The 21,992-nt window shown below is 35.2% G+C and overlaps 1 protein-coding gene across 2 annotated transcripts in view; it reads left to right on the forward strand.

Moving 5' to 3' along the window:
• fusl (fuseless) overlaps window positions 1-21,992 on the forward strand; it is a 171,702-nt gene that overhangs the window by 131,004 nt on the left and 18,706 nt on the right. For both annotated transcript variants that reach the window (XM_069820241.1, XM_069820242.1), the window contains one exon: window positions 9,604-9,756. In XM_069820241.1, coding sequence (XP_069676342.1) covers window positions 9,604-9,756 — 153 coding nt within the window. The remainder of the gene's footprint in view (window positions 1-9,603; window positions 9,757-21,992) is intronic.

Here is a 21,992-nt window from a genome sequence, read left to right on the forward strand (position 1 = left end):
TTAATTTGCTTTCAACTGATGGAATTTCAACCGAAAAGAGAAATCGAAACCACAATACAAACAACTTAGCCTTCTAACCTCAAATAAAAATACCTACCAATGACTATAAACAAATGAATTCAATCAGCTGACTAGTGAAACAGATCATGTAACTAGTGAAAAATTGTCACAAGTTACTAGACTGGTGAAATAGTTTGAGAAACAGAATCTACTAGAGCTGGTGAAATATACTCTGGTAACTAGTAACTGGTGAACTTCTAAATTAGTATTTTTGAGAAACAGGCCCCTGGAAGCGAGGTTGTAGTTCCCTAACTTGCCGCTAGATGGATCTTAGCAACTGTTATTCTCGTACGAAATGGTGCGAGTTTCGTTCCCGAAGTTCTAACAAAAGAAAAATTACAGGAACTCTGCCAAGAGACGAATCTACAATGAAGAATTGGCAAGTTAACGAACTAATATTTCTCACTTTACATAATTTGTATAATTGCATTGATTAAATCTTCGATTAAGACACGACATGGATATGAATAATCTAATAATTAATAATTTGATAGAATGACTGCTAACATTAGGAAAAAAACGTTTTGGAAAAGCTGAGTGGACGTATAAAAAGAAATTGTGATCTTACAAAAATCGATTTAAAAGTAATCACGATCTTTCTCTTAGTGCAGGATTTAGGCCTAGGCAACCTAGGCAGTTGCCTAGGGCGGAAATTTCCAGGGGGGGGGCATTTTCTCTCCCTCTCTCTTTCTCTTCCTTTTTTTTAAATTCATTTTACAGTGAAATTTGTTTTTAAAACACTTGTTGGTAAATCTTTTCTGAAGTTTCTTCTTGAACACCTTGTGGAAGTCGGATATTGTTTTGTTACCGCATTGTTTTGGTCGTGGCGAGAGTAAAAGGAAAGTGTGCAGCTGCATAGTTGTATCACAGTCTAGTACATACAGTCACGACGCTTGAGGTGATTTTTTTGCTTCTCTCGCGATACAATGCTCCAAGCGGTTAGCAACTGAAAGTACTTCACTTGTTCTTTTGAAAGATGGGACATGACAGGAGCGTTGCGATCGGAAAAACAACTGAATGTCACATAGCGTGGCAGGCCTGTTGCTATGGTAACAACGGTTGAGTTGTCAAACCTACATTTCGCACGTGGCGAGTGCTTAATAACTCACCTGGCGAAATTTATTGTGCACACAATGTTAGGATTGACACGTTTCGTCTTTGATTCTCTGTCGATTTTTGTATTGTTTTCTTACCTTCGCGTCAATTGTCAATGAATGTTTTAACGTAAGCCATCTTAACTACAATTGCTAGCTTACATCAGCTGGCAGCGTGGTAGTCCATATTGGTAACATGGCACTGTAGTTCCAAGCTCGGCCGCTTAACTGTCATGTCCCATCTTTCAAAAAAACAAGTATAGGAACAATAAATAGCCTGTGCGATAGTAGCGATCCTAGTGGCTAGCAACTAAAGTTCAAATATTATTGGATGCATATTTCCTACGTATGTGACTGTATGTACTAAACTGTGGTTATATTGTAATGCCGGTATCACGTTATTATACTATTAAACTGCTTAAATTTAACTGCTTGTATAAACAAGAATGCATTGTTAAAAATCAAATTGGGTATGTGTTTATTATTATTATTATTATTATTATTATTATTATTATTATTATTATTATTATTATTGTTATCGCTATGAATAGTAACCAGAACTCTCAATTACGTTTCCAATATAATATATCGTCAACAATATTATTTAATCACTTTCCAGCATGTGCACTATATAATTCGATAGGAAAGGTTTATTCCGCAAAGAGTTGGAGTTTATTTTTTAATATACTTATACTTCCTATCGAAGTAATAAATAATAGTTATAGCTACCACCAACAAACCCAATGCTTAAAAATAAACCACAGCCTAGCTTTCTCAAATCAATTTTGTTTCAACAATGAATAAGTATGAATAGGGTAAACTAGGTAGTTATTGACCAGTATACGATGATTCACCGCTTCCTTTTTTCAAGTTTATTTTGAATAAACCACGATCGAGATTTCACTTTTTGCTGCATATACCTCTAGTAAGAACCCTTATTTGTGGTTAGTTGTCGCTGTTCATCGCACTGAGTTAGTGTCTGTTGTCTGAGAGGACTGAAATCGATTGGAAATGCAACTGAACTTAAACAAGTGTAAGTAACTAGAGTAATTGCTAAGAATAATGCTCACAATAATTTATTTATTCTGCAAAGAATACATAAATTCTGGTGCTCGTTTTTACATTCATAGTGTGGGAAAAGGTATAAGGTTTCCGTCCATAGAATATTATTTTGTAAAAGTTTTTATATGACATAAAAATGCCCCGTGGTCAATCACTATAAAGTGAATGTCCGCAAACTACAGTGATTGGTCGTTTATAAATTATTTGTTAGAATAACGACCAATTTGCTCCAATTCTATATATGTTATCGGTTAAATGATGGGGATTTTTACAGGACTGATACTATATTATAATGCCCAAGCCAGGTAAAATGCATTATACAGGGGAAGCTTTACGAAACGCTATAGAACCTGTCCGCAGTGGAATTGGTTTAAATGAAGCTGCTAAGAAGTTTGGTGTCCTAAAAGCAACCTTAGCGTCCAGAAACAAATATCCCGTTGAAGGAAAAGTGGCCTTTGGTCCTCGTCCAGTGCTGGGTGAAGTCATTTGTAATAACATCAGAGAAACGACACACACTTGCTTCTGATAAGACACAAAAGAGAAAAATGGAAGAAGAGGCAAGAGAGGGAAGGAAGCGAATAAGAGATGAAAGAAAAGGCAGCGAGAAGAGTTCTTTTTATATTAAATTTTTTTAGCTTGGTTATTTAACGACACTGTATCAACTACAGGGTTATTTAGCGTCGATGGGATTGATGATCGCGAGACGGTATTTGGCGAGATGAGGCCGAGGATTCGTCATAGATTACCTGACATTTGCCTTACGGTTGGACAAACCCTCGGAAAAAACCCAAACAGGTAATCAGCCCAAGCGAGAATTGAACCCGCGCCTGAACGAAACTCCGGATCGGCAGGCAAATGCCTTAGTCGACAGAGCTACGCCGGTGGCAAAGAGTTGTTAATGAGAAATATCAGAACAAGAGAAACGAAACAAACAAGAAAAAAGTGAAAACTGCGAAAATGTGTTGTTCAATCACTAATAAGTGAGTATTCAATAACTGTGCAGTGGACGGTCAATCACTAATAAGTGTGTGGTCAATAACTGTGTAGTAGACGGTCGATCACTAATAAGTGTGTGGTCAATAACTGTAAAAGTGGACTTGTTGTGTTTATTTAATTTACCTTTGCAATAAAATTTTATTTTTTCGTTTGTTTATTGATTTTGATTTTTTCTGAATCTTCACTCGATCCCATGCCTTTAAAATTCTCTCAATAAGTTATCACTGTTTTCCGCTATTTCATTGTTTTATTATTCATTAGCTTAAGTGGTCAATCACTATGGACTACAGTTTACCCTAAATTTCTTTGCATCAAGTCTAATGCGTTTCATCAAATCGACTTTGATGACATAATCTATGCTTTCTCTGTGAAGAAAGTGCGAAGGAAATATAATTCACAAGTAAGATGCATGTAGGCCTATTTTTATTACTGTAATTTGTTTCCTGAATTATAACAGTTCATTTAAAACTAATTTAAACCAAACATGACCTGTATAACAGCTGCTCATAAACTGTTTTTGGGAGTTGGGGGCGGCAATTTTAACACTGCCTAAGGGCGACTCTATACCTAAATCCGGCCCTGCATGGCGCACGTATAAAAAGAAATTGTGATCTTACAAAAATCGATTTAGAGATAATCACGCTCTTACTCTTAACATCCGTGTATCTAAAACATGCTTTCGCTCAGTGTAATAGTGCTGTATTAATAGTACATTATGCAACGAGCCTATAATGGTAGTAATTAAGACGCGAGTATGTTTATGAAACGAGCACAAGCAAGTTTCATAATTTTCATACGAGCGTCTTAATTACCATTATAGGCAAGTTTCATACGACTTTTTATGCTTGACCATATGTCTAACTTGAAATTATTGATAAGTATTCATGTTATGCTTATCTAACTGAGGAGCGGAACTGACCTTGTGCAATACCTCGTAAATTGTGAGATGTGCGCAGACGCGAAAGTATTGATTTTTTCCAAGAAACAAATGTCGACATTGACCTTGATATAATCTAGAGAGTAAAATAAACATTAATCTTGATATAACCTTGAAATTGAGTTAGACATTGAAAAACGAGATGACAAACTGAATTTATTTGAATATTATTTACAATTAACGCTAATTATTATAGTAACAGAACTGACTTTATTTAAAATATAGGTGATTTATTGTGCAATTGGTGAAATGAATTTGCGGGAATGTGCTTTGTGAAAGGCTGGAAGATGACGGTGAATTGATGTCAATTTTTGTGTTGTTTTTTTCGACTGAGTTTAATATTGTATTTGACATTTCAATTTCATTTTGGATCGATTCTTCAACATAACCTTCTGCGACAGTATTGGATTTCCAGCCTCCGTGACGTTTCAGTGAATAGAATAGAGTAGAATAGAATAATCGATACTTGCGCTTTCATATTGCTACAATGGTATTTTCTGATTGGTGGAACACCTGAACTTTAATGAATAGGTGTACTTTAATGAGGTCCATTAAAGGGCTGCTACCAGGTGTATAATTACTACATTTCGGCATGGTCGAGCATAAATGTATAACAATAACGTATAGTTGTCTATTAATATTGTCTGGTCACTTATAGGTACACCTATAACCAATGCACCAAGAAGTTAATATTTATGAATGGAATATTTTCCAGTTCTGTTTTCAGCTTAAGTGACTGGTCCGTTATGAATTATTCCTTACTAGTGAATATTTTACAGTGTCAGGTAAGCTCCTATCGGCGAATGACGCGACTAGAAAATGAAAACCGCGCGGCTAAACAAAACAATGTCACTGTAGCATTAATATCCATACGCACAACGTACGTATGTACACCCCTTGACACGGAAAATGGTCGCTCTCCTATAGCGTGAATTTATCTAATCTCGTTCGGATTAAAGCGCGATGCACCGTCAAAACGACAAAAATTAAGCATCGAGGATGAAATTAACGCGTAATACCAGCGACGTCACGGAATGATATATTTTCTACAAAGTCTTTATGGCTTTATGGTCTTACTGTAATTCGTTCACAAATTATTTGTGAGATTTATTAAAAATGCTTATAATAATGGATTGCAGCATCCTTATTTTGTAATAACTGCATTCATTTTTTTATCAGAGATATTGAAAATATGACAAAGTTTCAATGCATACGTCTTGTAGCATCAGAATTATACGAGGGGCATACTGAGTCATGGGCAACCCATTGTTATAAATCTTGATTTTCATTATTTAAACAAACCAGGTACATCATCTTATTCCTGCAAAATGAATTGAAAGAAACAGAAGACTGGCTAACTAAATGGAGAATACAAGCGAGTGAAAACAAATCAGTTCATGTTACTTTCGGAACCAGAATTGAAAACTGTCCTCCTGTAACACTTTACAACAAAGAACTTCCTGAAGCAGACGATGTTAAATATTTAGGTATGCATTTAGATCGCCGATTAACATGACGTAAACATATTGAAACTAAACGTAAAGAATTAAATTTTAAGACATAAAAATCTATTGGTTATTGGGACCTAAATCAAAACTGTCATTAGAAAATAAACTTTTTGTTTATAAAGTCACACAAAACCAATCTGGACATACGGCATCCAACAGTGGGGAACTGCTAGCAATTCAAACTTTGTATGACTTGAAGCTTTCCCGGCGTTTGATATAGAATAACTTTTCTCGGGTTCTCAGCCAGGTGAGCTAATCTCAGTTAGAAAAGAGTTATTCTAACTCAAACTTTGAAATACTGCAGAGGTATCAGTCTAAAACTTTACGTTCCATTGTCACTGCACTGCACTGGTATGTCCGTAATGATGTCATTCGTCGTGACCTCAACATTTCAACTGTGAAACAAGAAATCTCTAAGTTCAGCAAAAAAACCCTGCACCGATTAAATCAACATCCCAATCATCATGCATTAAATTTGCTTGATAATAGTAAAACAGTAAGAAGACTTAAAAGAACCAATGCCCTTGACCTTCCATTCATTTTTACTACAGCTATTTGAAACATTGTTATTTTTATTTTGGAGTGTTGTCATGGGATAATATCTCCACTCATGTCTTATTCTTTTATAATATTTACTTATTCTCTATTGTAGACAGATTGTAAATGTGGCATAAGTGTTAAAAATCATCTTATTCTACAGACTTTTGTGTCACTTTTCAACATAGTCTCCAGTTCTTTGCACACATTTTTCCCGCCGTTCTGTAAGTTTTAAAATTCCCTTGCTGTAGAAGTCTGTTTCATCTTCCCGAAGACACTGACGCACTGCTTTCCGGATGTCCTCCAGCGTCTCGTAGCGTTGGCCTCGCAGCTGCTCCTTTACAGAACCGAAAAGATAGTAGTCGGAGGGTGCCAAGTCGGGACTGTAGGGAGATTGCGGAAGAGTTTCCCACCCAAATATTCTGATTTTCTCCACGGTGACACGAACAGTGTGAGGCGGCCACGCATTATCGTCCTGCAGGATGATCTTCTTTCCAGGGCATTTCTTGCGCAATGCACGACGGAGCTTCAAAACTGTCTGAATATAGCGGACAGCATTTATGGTCTGTTCAGTTTCAAGAAATTCAACCAAAATGCAACCTAGAACTCATCAACTCTTTCCTTGTTGCGTTCCGTGGAGGCAGTTCGAGGACGACAGCTACGAGGCTCATCTTGGATGCTCGTGTTTCCATCTTCGAAATGTTTCACTCATCTCCTAACACTGCTGGCGCCCACATCTCCGTATGCAAGCTGAAGTCTGAGATGAATTTCAGCAGCAGATTTTTCTTCTTGTACAAGGAATTTAATGACAGCACGCTGTGGAAACGAACCATCGTTGTCGACCATTTTGCAAACATTGTCTGTGGTCACATGATAAAAGCGTGGCTAATGAGAAAGACAGGCTTCGGCACGAATAGGGATATCCTGAACTAGCACCAACAGATAGCGCACGTGTACTTTGAGGGATACGCTTTGCGTGTGCATTTGTTTTTCGGTATATAAACATTGAGGATATACGTAGTGTATTAGTATATTAAATACTCCTAAAAACAACTAAAAATGGCAAATTTTTGTTATGTTCCTATATGTAAACACCTGGGAAAGCTTTTTTTCTTCAATCAGGTCTCGAAATATTCTGAATATATGCTTTAAACCTTAAAAAATATAAGTAATTAAATTGCGCCTCGGAAGTATTAAATAAAAGTTACTACCGGTACTTCAAGTAAGGAATTGTTTACTACAGTTTCATTTTGGAAGAGGAAAAAGAAAAATTAATAAAAACATATGCAACCTCGACAGCGAGCTATGTTAGCTTACATTGGAGTCTCCGAAGTTTACGCCTGCAGTAAACTCTCGATAAACTGGGATGTTTATAATCCAGGACGATCCATAGTGAAATCCATTTCGTGAATAATGTTTTTAATGTATTGTACCCTAATTATTAAAACCATGTTTTAACTTAATTTTCAAAATCATCCTACATAGTATTCATAACTGCATGTCCTTAACCTACAAAACGCACGACTAATCGTGATACTACTGCGATCATATTACATCATCCTATTAAAAATTGCATTTGATCTTTCTGCAATTACAGAAAAAAAATACAAGGAATTCAATCTCGATAGTCCCTTCCCTATAAAAAAAAAACACTTTGGTGGCTGCATAACCTATTTTTAGCGTACGGTTCTTAAATACTAATGATTAAAGAGAGCAATATTCACCTTCAACATCCCGGTAGTTCCTATTTTTTTATTCGTGCACCTCGTTCTCAGAGTTCTCGTTTAGGTTCATGAACATTCAATTTACTCGTATCTATATTCTGCATACTGCAGATTTCCCCACCCATCTCGGGGAATCGCTCAATATTATACAGGTTAACGTTATTATTTATTGCACATTAAATTAAATTATGAGGTAAGAAAATATTGAATTATATTAAATTATACTAGGTTATACAAAATAATTGTAAATATAATTTTGACACGCACAGAAAACCAACAAGCGGGAAAACGTAATCAACTGTAGCATATGACATAAAGGTACGGTCACACGTCGCTACTTTTGCTGCGCAACTTTTATACTGCAGCTGCAAAAGTTGCGTGTCGTGTTCACACGTAAGCCAAAAGTAGCGCGCTGCACGCTACTTTTCGTGCTGCGCAACCCGAGTGCTGCAAAAGTTGCAACTGGAGGTTGCGAGTCTGTTCACACACAAGGCGCTACTTTTGCAGCCGCAGTCATGCTGCAGGTTTCCATCTCCGTGTTCACTTCTCAATATACAGTTTGTGGTTATGTTCGCATTATTAAGAAACTCATGCGAAAGCTTACTTATCTATTATTTGCTTTTCTGTCCTAACTAGTATTCAGAAATTGGCATTACTTTAACTATAAAGCTTTTAAAAACGCCTATATACTTAAATGATAACCAACAGCATATTCACGTAATCAATGTTGGCAACCCTCCTGTTTGAAACTACGCTACAGAAAATTAAAAAAGTGAATTATATCGTCAGCAAATATGCTCAGACTGTGTTGCGCATTTAATAACTGTTACAAATAATTTATTTTCATCACATCTAACATTAAAATACATCCAAACAATAAAAGCATCATTGGCACTTTTTGGGTGGCAACACTGGTCGCAACCGCAGCAAAAGTTTCAACAAAACCGATATCAGAAATGCTGCGGCTGCAACCCTGAGAACCCTGTTCACACGTCGCTACTTTTAAGCTGCGCGCAGCATGGAAAAGTAGCGGGCAGCAGGTTCGGCAGCCGCTACTTTTCGGGTTGCACCGTTGTTCACACGTCGCAGTACGAGAGTTGCGCAGTTTTTTGTACTGCAGCGCTGCAAAAGTAGCGACGTGTAACCGTACCTTAACATAGCCCTACAACATGTTGCGCCGCATGGAACGCTCCTGCCATCTAGCGGTAAAACTTCGAATAAGATATCCCTATTGAAGTCACGTGATTATCATGTTCCAGCCATGGCCATATTGACAATCGCCTAATATAAATACACGTACTAAGTTCCAAAAAAAAAAAAAAAAAAAAAAAAAGGAATTGCTATATTAAACTCCTACTAAACTTGCATTTATATATAAACTTGTTCAATGTTGGCCATGTTATGACGTCGCGCCGCAGTCTGTCTTTCTCGTTAGCCATGTGATAGAAGTTAATGACGTCACAATGTCAATACATAATGTAAAGTCTTTAGATTATGATAATATAATCGTTTTGTTACATTGTTGCAATTGAAATTATAGCAATGTGTTGCTCATGACTTTCAGTACGACCCTCCGTACATGCTATAATTAATTGTGAAAGTTGGCAGAATTCCAAGAGGTTAAACATTTCTCAGAAGTGAATATTGCAAGAGTCAGAACTGAGTACGGTATCCTGGTTGCGCAGGGCTCCAGGGAGACGTCCCTGTACGTGCTGGACTGCCTGTTCAGCGTGCTCATCGTGGGCACGCTCGTCGTGTTCGTCTGGAGGGGCGCCTGGACCGTCCTGGACCTGTACCTCTACCCGAGCCACGCAGACTGGTCGGCCTGGGCATCGCTGGTGAGTTCCAACTACAACCTTATTATTATTTATTGTCGGACCATCGGATGTATGCCCCTTCAGCGCTGTCGTCGTTCTTGGAAAAGTTAACGCCTCTACTCACCCCATTCCACCCGTTTCTCTCCCACTACGTCAAACAGCAGGCCACGAAACTTGCCGAATAGGGATGTTGCCAAACTTCCGTCAAACAATGTCATGTCTCTTGAATTTTGCTTATAATAATGTAGGCCTAAGGTTAATTATTACTTATTCATAATTTAATTTAAGTAGGTCTAATGACGCTGATTGACTTATGCAAAATGCTATTACTTGCTTAATAATATTTCTTTCACCACTCAGTGCTGCAGTATTCATGTTGAGTTGACAACACTGGACTGCAAGTGCAAATAAACTGTCCCGCAAGAAGGCTCAAAATTGTGAGTAGTGGGGGAGAGAAAGAGAGAGGGGTAGAAAAGAGAGAAATAGGAATACAGGGGGAGAAATGAATTGCCGAGGCTGAAAAGGAATTAAGGTTCAGTTAGCATATCTTAAGGGGGCACAGATCCAATGGTCGGACTATATACAGGGACATCATTTTATTTTACTTCAATTTTTATTGTACCTGAGCCTTTTAATGTACTTCACTCCCACCCCTTCTACTAATGAAGTTCCAACTGTCCTCCACACAGAACCAAGGCCGCATATAGTAAGCAGTACTGAGTTAGTGAGTATAGTACGTTCAAGAAATATGTTCGCGTTCTCCAGTGACGAAAGAGCTTTCAATATTGAATCATATTTCCGCACAGGTACTGTCGCCCGTTTGCCTATGTCGCATCCCGGTTTCCCCCACCCACTTCTGCCTGTCCCTTTGTGGCTGGGCTGTCTTAGCTCTTTTCTGAAAACATTAATTTCTGTTAGGAATTGGACGTCTACGTAATATTATACAACTGTTTAAAAAAACTTAAATAAAAAGGCCTCGTTAAGTAATTAACTGTCATGTGATTTCGCTCCTTTCTACGACCCTAGGACAAAATCACTTGAACGGACAGTAGATAGCATGTCTGAATAATTTTATCTTTTCGGATCGGGCAGAAGTGGAGATTGAATTTACAGTACGTAAGGTACTATTTTATAGAGTAGGTACAGAATTATTTCAACATGAGTTAGTAGTACGAAAGACGGAACTGGTAATTGGAATTAGGTACAATAGTATATAGTGCGATAATATGCAAAAAATTAACTGAAACCTGTATAGAAATGAACGGCCATCATTTTAAAAAATGTGTTTAAATATCCTTATTATGATTATTTTTCAATTTAACTTCATTCTCTATTATTGTATGCTAATGTGATATATACAGTATAATATGCACTGCATAATGAATACGTCCGAACGGACAGCTCAGTTCGTGAGTAAAAACACTTATTGTTAATATTTTACTGTATTTTGATTAAACAAAATCTAATGAAAATTATGAAACTCAAAATTGCGATATTTCCTACTTTACGTAAATAGATGAACTACTTTTCATCCTTCCTATACCTAGTAAAGTGATTTGTTTGTATCTTACGCCAGTATCATCGAACTCCAGTCGTGGAAGGGGGTAGCAAACGGTGTTCCCGGTTTACACCTTTAAGCCAAAGGTATAGCCAGGTTAATATTAGAAATGTTAGTAAAATTAAAATGATGTACCTGTATATATTAAAATAACGTAAACAAAAGGGTCTCGTTAACCCATTTGTTCCCAAGACACTTTCAATGATTGGAATATAAATATTTCAGAATTGATATTAACCCATTTATGCCCACATTATTTTTTATTAAAAATGTTGGTGTTTCTTATATTACTACTTATTGACACATACGAAACAAAATAAAATGATTATTGGTCCTCTCAAATCATTTACGCCGTAAATAATGCATGTTCCCATTTGGGAACAGTGGGAGTAAAGGGGTTTTAAGTAATTAACTATCACGTGATCTTCCCCCCTTTCTATGACTCTGCGACAAAACCACTTGGACGGACAGTAGATAGCATGTCTGAGTAATTTTATCTATGCGGGTCGGGCAGAAGAGAAGATTGAATTTACAGTACGTAAGGTACTCTTTTATAGAGTAGGTACAGAATTATTTCAACATGAGTTACAGTACGAAGGACGAAACTGGCAATTGGAATTAGATGCAATAGTCTATAGTGCGATAATATGCACAAAAGAACTGAAGCCTGTATCGAAATGAACGGCCACCATTTTCAAAAAATGTGCTTAAATATTCATATTATGATTATTTTTCAATTTAACTTCATTTTCTCTATACTGTACGCTAATGAGCTGTAGACAGTATAATATGCACTGCATAATGGATACGTTCGCATGGACATCTCAGTTCGTGAGTAAAAACACTTATTGTTAATACAGTACTGTATTTTGATTAAACAAAAAAACTAATGAAAATTATCGAACTCAAAATCGCGATATTTCCTAGTTTACATAAATGGATGAACTACTTTTCTTCCTTCCTATATCTAGTAAAGTGATTTGTTTGTGTTTTACGCCAGTATCATCGAACTGCAGTCGTGGAAGGGGGTAGCAAACTGTGTTTACGGTTCTCTAAAGGTATAGCCAGGTTAATATTAAAAATATTAGTAAAAATAAAATGATGTCCCTGTACTAGCATGCATTGAAACATTGGCGGTGGAGATGTGGCGGGAAAGATTTTCTCAGGACATGAAGATGAAGTAGAGGTTTTTGCGGCTTGGCACGAGTTCACACAAAAATCAGTAATAAACTCATTTTACAGTAAACTGTCGTTAATCCAAATTCCAAGGAACTGAAAAAGAGTCAGTTCGGTTTAAAAAAGTTCGTCCTAACGAGGTTTTGGTAAAAAAAAGTAGGTTCCTATTATCTGCAACAATTTGATCCGAAAAAATGTAACATTTTTTTAATTCCTCTGCAGAACAAAACGTTTCATTTGTTCGGATAAAATTTCTGCACATTTAAAGGACAAAACTAAAATTCTTTCAATCATTTATTATCATAATGCACTGCTCTCTTAAAGTGACTGAGCATATTGGGAATTAAATCAATGGTTTTCATAAAACACGCTATGAAATGTTTCATATAAAACAATTTTTATCTCCTATATTATTACTAGGGCTAGGATTTTGATGAAATTGCATCTTTTTTCTAGTAAGCCAGAAACATTGCTGCTTTAGTATTTATATGCTATGTGATAAACTGAGTGCTTTAAGACATATTTGTTAGGACATTTTTGTTTTGCATTGTTTGCCTGTTTCAACTCATAAGAGCATCTTTTGTTTTATTCCGTAATTTTTTAGGCATTTTCATTTAGTTTTGGCCATAAATCCCCATTATTAATATAGAATAATGTTTATATCCTTCTATATTTTCTTTACATATTTTGTCCATTAATACCCATTATTTTGTATAATATTTTAATTGTTTTTCTACACATACATTGTCATTTTAAAATAGTACACCCCATATAATGGATCAGTCCAACCACCCTTCAATATAGATTCCTTTATACCTGCTGATTCCGGATAAGAGTGGCCTTGTGGTGAACTTCATGGAAACATCAGGTAAAATAATTAATTAAAGTGTACTACTTAGAAAAAAAATTATGTAAAATTAAATAACCTTAAATGTTGGTACTAGAATTTAATTTAATTACTTGTCTAAATATTAAGTAGTACAAAACCTCTTTTCCCACTAAGCTAATTATGTAAGATCAATTTTTAGGGCATTTTAAGGGCATTTTTGAGAGATTTTAGGTCATAAATGCATTGTTTTAGGGCATTTTTTAATGATTTATAGGTCATCAAAATTCTAGCCCTAATTATTACGATGTACCGAAGTACATATGATATTTCAGTGCAGAAATTCTCCGTCATCATTTGATGATGGATGAGTGGAACAGAGAAGAATTCTCCCCGGCACCGGGATTTGAAACCGGGTTTTCAGCTCTACATCTTGACGCTCTACCCACTAAGCCACACCGGATTCCCATCCCGATGTCGGATTGAATCTTCTCAATTTATGTTCCAACTCTTGGGTTCCCTCTAGTGGCCTACACTGCGTCATCGATGTATGACAGTGGCACAATGTTCACACATGTGCAGAGGTTCACTCGTTATGAGGATAGGCCACTAGAGGGAACCCAAGAGTTAGAACTTAAACTGACAGGATTCAATCCGACATCGGGATGGGAATCCGGTGTGGCTTAGTGGTTAGAGCGTCAGCACGTAGAACTGAAAACCCGGGTTCAAATCCCGGTGCCGGAGAGAATTTTTCTCTGTTCCACTCATCCATCAGCAATTTTATGTCGCAAAGAAAGCAAAAACGAGCAAAATTTAATTAAACCATTTTGTTTTAAATATCTTAAAGAATAACCCCCTGAAATTAATGACATTACTTACGGTTCATGTTTCCAATGTTTCCATGACTATTGTGTTGGAAACCTTCCGAGTTAATTAACTAATAAAGACGAAAATGGGAGGAGGAACAATTGGACGTTGTTGCAAAGGAATTTGGGACTGTAAGGAAGTACCTATGTGAGCTCCAAGCCTGTTGACTACTTGTCTCACTCCAATTTTCACTGTTGCATTGAAATAACATAAAAGAATTTTGAAGGAAAACTAACTAGAGAAGAAACCAAAGTGAAGTGAGATACCCTGCAGAGTATTATCTCTATGCCTCCATGTTAATAGGGCGCGAACTTTTAAAATCCCTGTCCATATTTTTTTGAGTAGCGTAACTTCATTTAGCGATATGACTGTGAAGGGATTAATTTATTATCCATCTTGTAAGATCGTGAGAAATAGAATCACTATCATCTTTCGCCCTGTTTAATTCATCGGAATAAAATGAAACAGATGTCATTGATTTCGCGTTATTATTACTTATATTAATATCTGAAACGCCTGGCTCAGATAAATCACACGTCTCATTATTTTCTATACTGTGCGTCGCATTATGACACTCAGATTTTTGTAGGCCTGATAGTTTTCCACAAGACATTATTAGCTAATGTAAGGTACTCCATGGAGCTAAAAACTGTATATTTCCCTTATAACTTCAAATTTATAAGATGAAATCCTGATTATGGTTTACACTACACATCATTTGCATATTGTACCATATACATATTCACTTGCTCTTTTATTACTTTTATAATAATAGTATTATTATTATCATTATCATTATCATTATTATTATTATTATTATTATTATTATTATTATTATTATTAGTCTAGTCAAAGAGTCTGTATGATACAAATTTATGAGTTCGCGCCAGTTCCAACAGCAATAAGCCACAATGCACTACCGCACAACTTCACAACGTCGCTTCCTTCCCGCGTGTGAGAGAGAGAGAACTGTCAATACCTTTCTAGTTTTGTCCTAGATCATGTATACCCAGATTGCTCGGCCTTATAGGCTTTGACGGTAACAACTTTTATCAGGTTTACTATGCTGCCATCTAGTTGTTACATAAGGAGTCACGTCATAACTCCCATTTGAATTGCATTTGCGACTGTACTGCTATCTTGTGTTCGTTTACGGCGGACAGGTGGTGATCCCTGGCGGTTGTTCTCTTCAAAATGCTACCGATTTTAACATAGGCATGAGCAATCTGTTGTATATGTGATCTGGGGTTTTGTATAGACTGTAGATCGGTTCAACGTAGGTGGGGTCGGTGGGCTTGCAACTCATCCCAGGGGCGCACAATATACCTCAGGTCGCAGTGCATAGTATGTTCCCCTCCCACTCTCATAGAGAGAAAAGAAAAAGTGTACGGACCCAATGTGAGGCGCACTATTTTTTAAATAATCAACCAAAGGAGTAAAAAGTAAGCAAAAAAATATATACAGTAGAAGATTTTTACGTTATTTATATTTTAAAAAACATCACGTGTCGTCTTATGACAAGCAAATTTCATATAATCAGTTACTTTTTTAATTTAGTTATAAAACTTTAAAATCTCGACAATTAATAAATAGTCAAATTTTACTCTATAAGACTGTTAATGGTATATTGAATAACTGTGATTTTCTTAAATTCCTTCAGTTTAATGTAAAAAAAAAACAGAATTACGTCATAGGCAACCTTTTGTTATTCCCATTCCTAGAACTGTTTTCTTCAAGAACTCTCCATTGTTTGTTATGTGTAATACTTATAACTCTGTCTTTAAACTGTGATTCTCAATTAGATTTCAGTTTAACAGTTGACAAATTTCATACAATATTAAAAGGAATTGTATTTTCTTAGATATTTTAATTATGAAGAAGTGTATTATTATGTTTTTACTCTAGTTTTTAAATAATTCTGCATCATTATATTGACATTTGGCACTATATTAACTGCAATATTATATTCTAGCATCCATTGCCGTTATGTATTATCTTTCTTTCGTTTGTGTTGTTTGTTTTGTTTTTTCTTATTACGTATTATGTGTATATATCTATGTAAGCCACCTGTAATTGGAAGTCTGCTTCTGTTGGTGGTGGATTTAAATAAATAAATAAATAAATATTATAAATATAGGGTGGTAACGAAATAAGGCGTCCTGCCCTTACAGTGATGGTAAACATTTGCTCATTTCTCAGAAGATCTTAATTTTAGGACCCATATTTGGAACCTTTTTTTTCAGAACACCCTGTATACATACATAATGTGTATGGTGCTTAATGTTTAGAAAGTGAAGGGTGTGTTTATTCAAATCTCTACATACCTACTATTCCAAATCCGAATAGCCACAAAGATAATTGCGCGAGTAAAACTAGGCCTTCTTGCGGGTCCAGGCATTATATCTGCAACTGCCGTGCAATGTCATGATCAAAGTCCGTAAATTGCTAATGGTCTATACATGCCAGCTCACGTCTGGTGAGTTGATTACCGTTGCTGCTAAATACGCTACGTTAAAAGTGGTGTCTTACCGATCAACAAGTGAAGTATTTCGTGCATTTCTCACGTTGTTTTAAAAAAAATGCCATTCTTGTACTCGCATCATTGCTTCTGTTACTCCAGCCAAGAGCCAAGAAATGTGCTCCTCCTTAGGGCCCGTTACACACTTGAAGAGATCTCGCTAGCGAGAAATGTGTTGCGAGAAAAATCAAAGATTGATAACATGGATTCAAACGGACGTCCACAGACTGGAAGAGATTCTCGTTCGAGGCGAAAACCTCGAGCGAATTTCTCGCTGCAATCGGTAGCTCAGCGAATTTTCTTGACACGTTTATCATTGATGTTTGACATTTATACTCTTTATGACGATATAATGTAGAAAAAGATGAAGAAGTAATATCACAGGTGGCGGTGAATTGTATTGTTTTTATTGACAATGAGGAAAGATGGCTGATAATTGCAGTTAGAAACTTATCGAACTTGTACGATGTCACCCGTAGGCCTATTTACATGATACACGGCATGAAAAGTATAAAAGCACGAAACTTAAAGAAGAAATCTGGAGAAAAATATCAGATGATCTGAAAACAAGTAGGGCTATATTTTATTTTCACGAGATTTAATAGTAGGCCTATTAATTATGACACTTGAAATAATATATCTACTGTATATGTCTTAACAGTTTACATAATTTTAATTAGAACATAGCAAAGAATCCTCTATCATATCATGAATGGCGAAAAACTGAAGTCTATTCAACCTGAAATAACGCCTAAACGAATCATCATCCAAATCGAAATCAGTGACCAAAACTCGCCTTTATCTTCGTGAGATACGACGTGATTTCCAGATATTTCTGGCTTTAATTTAGGCCTACTTTTTCTTATCATTAACAAAATATGTTCATATAACTCCATTTCCTTATCATCTGAATATTGAGATTCAAAATAGTAGCGTTCGTACATAATTTGTAAAGTACGAAATATGCTTACTTTACTTACTGGCTTTTCAGGAACCCGGAGGTTCATTGCCGCCCTCACATAAGCCCGCCATTGGTCCCTATCCTGAGCAAGATTAATCCAGTCTCTGTCCAGCTGTCAAGAAATCTTAAAGTTAGAATTTATAAAACAGTCATATTACCAATTGTTCTGTATGGTTGTGAAACTTGGACTCTCACTCTGAGAGAGGAACAGAGATTAAGGGTGTTTGAAAATAATCTTCTTAGGAAAATATTTGGAGGTAAGAAGGATTAAGTTACAGGAGAATGGAGAAAGTTACACAACGCAGAACTGGGCGCATTGTATTCTTCACCCGACATAATTAGGAACATTAAATCCAGACGTTAGAGATGGGCAGGGCATGTAGCACGTTTGGGCGAATCTAGAAATCATGTAGAGTGTTAGTTGGGGGAGGGAAAAAGACCTTTGGAGAGGCCGAGACCTAGGTTGGAGGATAATATTAAAATGGATTTGAGGGAGGTGGGATATGATGATAGAGACTGGATTAATCTTGCTCAGGATAGGGACCGATGGCGGGCTTATGTGAGGGCGGCAATGAACCTCCGGGTTCCTTAAATGCCATTTGTAAGTAAGTATTATTATTATTATTATTATTATTATTATTATTTCAGTACGTAGTATTGTGCTTTCACCCTCTTTGGTGATATCTGGTATTAGTTGGCGACACTGAAGAGACGGCCATATTAGATTTTTAGGAACTACACTTACGTGATCCTCACTAAAAATATTGAACAAAATATGGATATATTAGCATATAAATCGTTTCCCACAGCGTGATTCACATGGAAGGCATGGTCAGGGCCAAATGAATTGATACAGTGCTCGTCATCAAAGCACCGAGACCTAGTAGCAAAGTGGTCACAATTGACGGACTCACCCTCCGTTGTCCACTTGAACGAAGTCCAAAACTTTGTCCTCGAAGATCTAGCGTAATAGATCCTAAACGGTAGGCACACTCTAAGAATAGATTGTTCACACGTGGCTAACTGTCTTACCATTAGGAGATCAAACTCGGTTGAGACACTCGTCGAATTGGCATGCTAATGAATTCAACGCGACATGAATTGTGTAAAAAGAATTAATATATCCATTCTAGACTAGGCTGTCCGACCAAGACACTTGTCAAAGACTGCAGCAATCAGATTTCATATAGGCTTCTAACAAGGTCGACTTTAATGCTATTCCTAATGCTACTTTTCTTTAAGCATAATTAATCACAGGTAATGCCACGAGTGCTGTTCATTCGGCTAAAAATCTACGAGTAAAGTCAGCAAACAGCATGTGTGATATTTGTTTAGACTATTTCACGAATTAATAATTTTATAATAACATTCATAAGCTCTGAGCAAACAAATAAGAAATTTTTTGTTTCCCGATTTTGAAGGATCTAATTGATTACTTTAGTTATTGTTTTATAATTATTAATAATATTTAATTAGTAGTGAAATGTTATTCGGCTTCAATGGTTTCAACGTCTTTTAGTACTGTATAATACTAAGTTAAGTATGGGTAGAATAATAAACCCGCTGTGATTCTTTGCATCAATTTTATTTTCCAATTGAACGTGATTATCGCTGAATTTATGTGCATCGGATTTGTTTCGTGTTCCTAACAGACTTAATAACCTGGATAACTATGTTGTTGTTATCCAAAAGTTGAAATGGCACTGCCAAAAGTTGTTATATTATTAAATCATGGTATTAAAGGCATGTAGATGCTAAATATCCTATAAGTCTTAAAAATGTATTTATTTATTTATTTACTTACTTACTTACATACGTAGTTACTTAATAATATTAATAATAATAATAATAATAATAATAATAATAATAATAATAATAATCCGTGGCGCTACAGCCCACGAAGGGCCAAGACCGACCAGCCGGCTGCTGGCCTCACGACCACATGCCGAAGCAGAGGTGGACCTTTGGGGAGGCCGAGACATAGATGGGAAGATAATATTAAAATGGATTTGAGGGAGGTGGGATATGATGATAGAGACTGGATTAATCTTGCTTAGGATAGGGACCAATGGCGGGCTTATGTGAGGGCGGCAATGAACCTCCGGGTTCCTTAAAAGTCAGTAAGTATTTATTTATTTATTTATTCATTTATTTACTTATTTTATTTATTTATTTACTTATTTATTTATTTATTTATTTATTTATTTATTTATTTATTTATTTATTTATTTATTTATTTATTTATTTATTTATTTATTTATTCATTTATTAATTAATCTATTTATTTATTTACTAGCCGTACCCGTGCGCTCCGCTGCACCCGTTACAAATAAATATAAAGTAATTACATAATTAAAATAGGACATTGATCCAGGGAACATTCGTGTTTGACAGAAGAATAAATCGTTTAATATGTTACGTAATTTAAATTGTATTTAAAATATTAAAATGCGATCATTTTGATCCAGAGACCACTCATTTGGTGCAATGACAATTCCTTTAACATGTTTCTTAATTGTTATTACCAATTATTTTTGGAAAAGCGAAAATTAACAGAAAAATTTTGACTACAGATTTATTATTATGTTTATATTATATTATATTATATTATATTATATTATATTATATTATATTATATTATATTATGAAAAAGTGTGTTGATAACGTATGTACTCGAATTAGAAAGTTTTTAATTTGTTGTGGGAGCTCTTGAATCTCAGGAGGTACAATTTTACAACAGCGCAACATAATCTGCTTGGCTCATTACCCAATTTTTTTGCATTGCATTTATTGCATATGTATTTTATGTATTTTAACACGATTCAATTGAGCATAGTTAAAATTTGAATTATAAAATAATGGATTGCTAAGCTAACGTACTATTACTGCATACTAAATCAATACACTCACGTTTTTCGTTAATTCTCTGAGATAAAAATGAATATGTTCATAAACATTATTATAAGAAATATAGGAAATGAATATAGAGAATAACCTTAAAAGTTTTCTGTGCATAAGAAGCTATTTTAATCTTACCTGTCCTCAATTCACTCACAAGTTACTTAATAACATTATAGCATTATATCCATCCAGAGAAACTACACTTTCCAATGGTGAAATAATAATTGATTATACAAATCGGTTAATTTAGTTTCCGATATTACTTCATACAAACACAGAAACATTGTCTGTAGGCTATGTTTCATAGCTTTCGATTGTTGTGTCCAAGGCCCCTTATAGACGAAGTCATTTGTTTTTTATTTCAATGCACCGCTTTAGATGGCTGTTATTTTAATTTTAAAACTCATTTATCTCATTAAATATCAGTCCTATCAAAATTTTCAGAGAATAAAACTTATCGGAAATCATTTTTAAAGAAACTTTTGTTATGTAACATTTTTCACAAAAATCAATAATAAGCGAGATATTTCGATTTATTTAATTCGGGCCCCCTTATAACCCCCCTTTTAAATAATGTATTTTGAATGCCATATAGCCTATAATCTAAGTTACAACGAACTTAATTTATATTCCAATTTTCATCGAAATCGGTTAAGCCATTATCGCGTGAAAAGGTAACAAACATACAGACAGACAGACAGACATACAAACAAAAATTTCAAAAAAGCGATTTTCGGTTTCAGGGTGGTTAATTATATATGTTAGGACCAATTATTTTTGGAAAATCGAAAATTACCAGAAAAATTTCGGCTACAGATTTATTATCAGTATAGATTTATTTATTTATTTATTTATTTATTTATTTATTTATTTATTTATTTATTTATTTATTTATTTATTTATTTTTTATTTATTTATTTATTTATTTATTTATTTATTTATTTATTTATTTATTTATTTATTTATTTATTTGCTTATTTATTTAATCTGATAGGATTAAGGCCATAAGGCCTTCTCTTCCAACCTACTAGAAAGCACATATAAATACAAAAAATTACAATCTCTGATAAAAATCATACAAAATAAATTGAAGCCCTGTAGAGGGTCAGCAGGTTCAAAGAACACTGTAAAGCACTTAAGCTAATACAAAAAAAATAGTTAAAATAACAGGGAGCTCCAAAGTTTATTTCCGTATCTGACATTATATACGCCTTTTTCTCAAAAGTATATTTTCGACTTACAAGTTAATATGTTTTGCTTGTAAACCGACGATATTCCCAAAAATCACCTTTTAGTTATCGATCTTCGGCAGAGTCAAAATAATTTCTTTTTATTCTTCGTACAACGACAAAATATAATCATTTATAAATATATTGTAACAATTCAAAACTGATTAAGAAAATATTCTAAATCACAGATATACACACAATTGAGTAGTACTGAAGAGTAG

Source organism: Periplaneta americana, chromosome 3 (assembly GCF_040183065.1).
Source record: "Periplaneta americana isolate PAMFEO1 chromosome 3, P.americana_PAMFEO1_priV1, whole genome shotgun sequence".
In the NCBI taxonomy this organism is placed as follows: Eukaryota; Metazoa; Arthropoda; class Insecta; order Blattodea; family Blattidae; genus Periplaneta; species Periplaneta americana.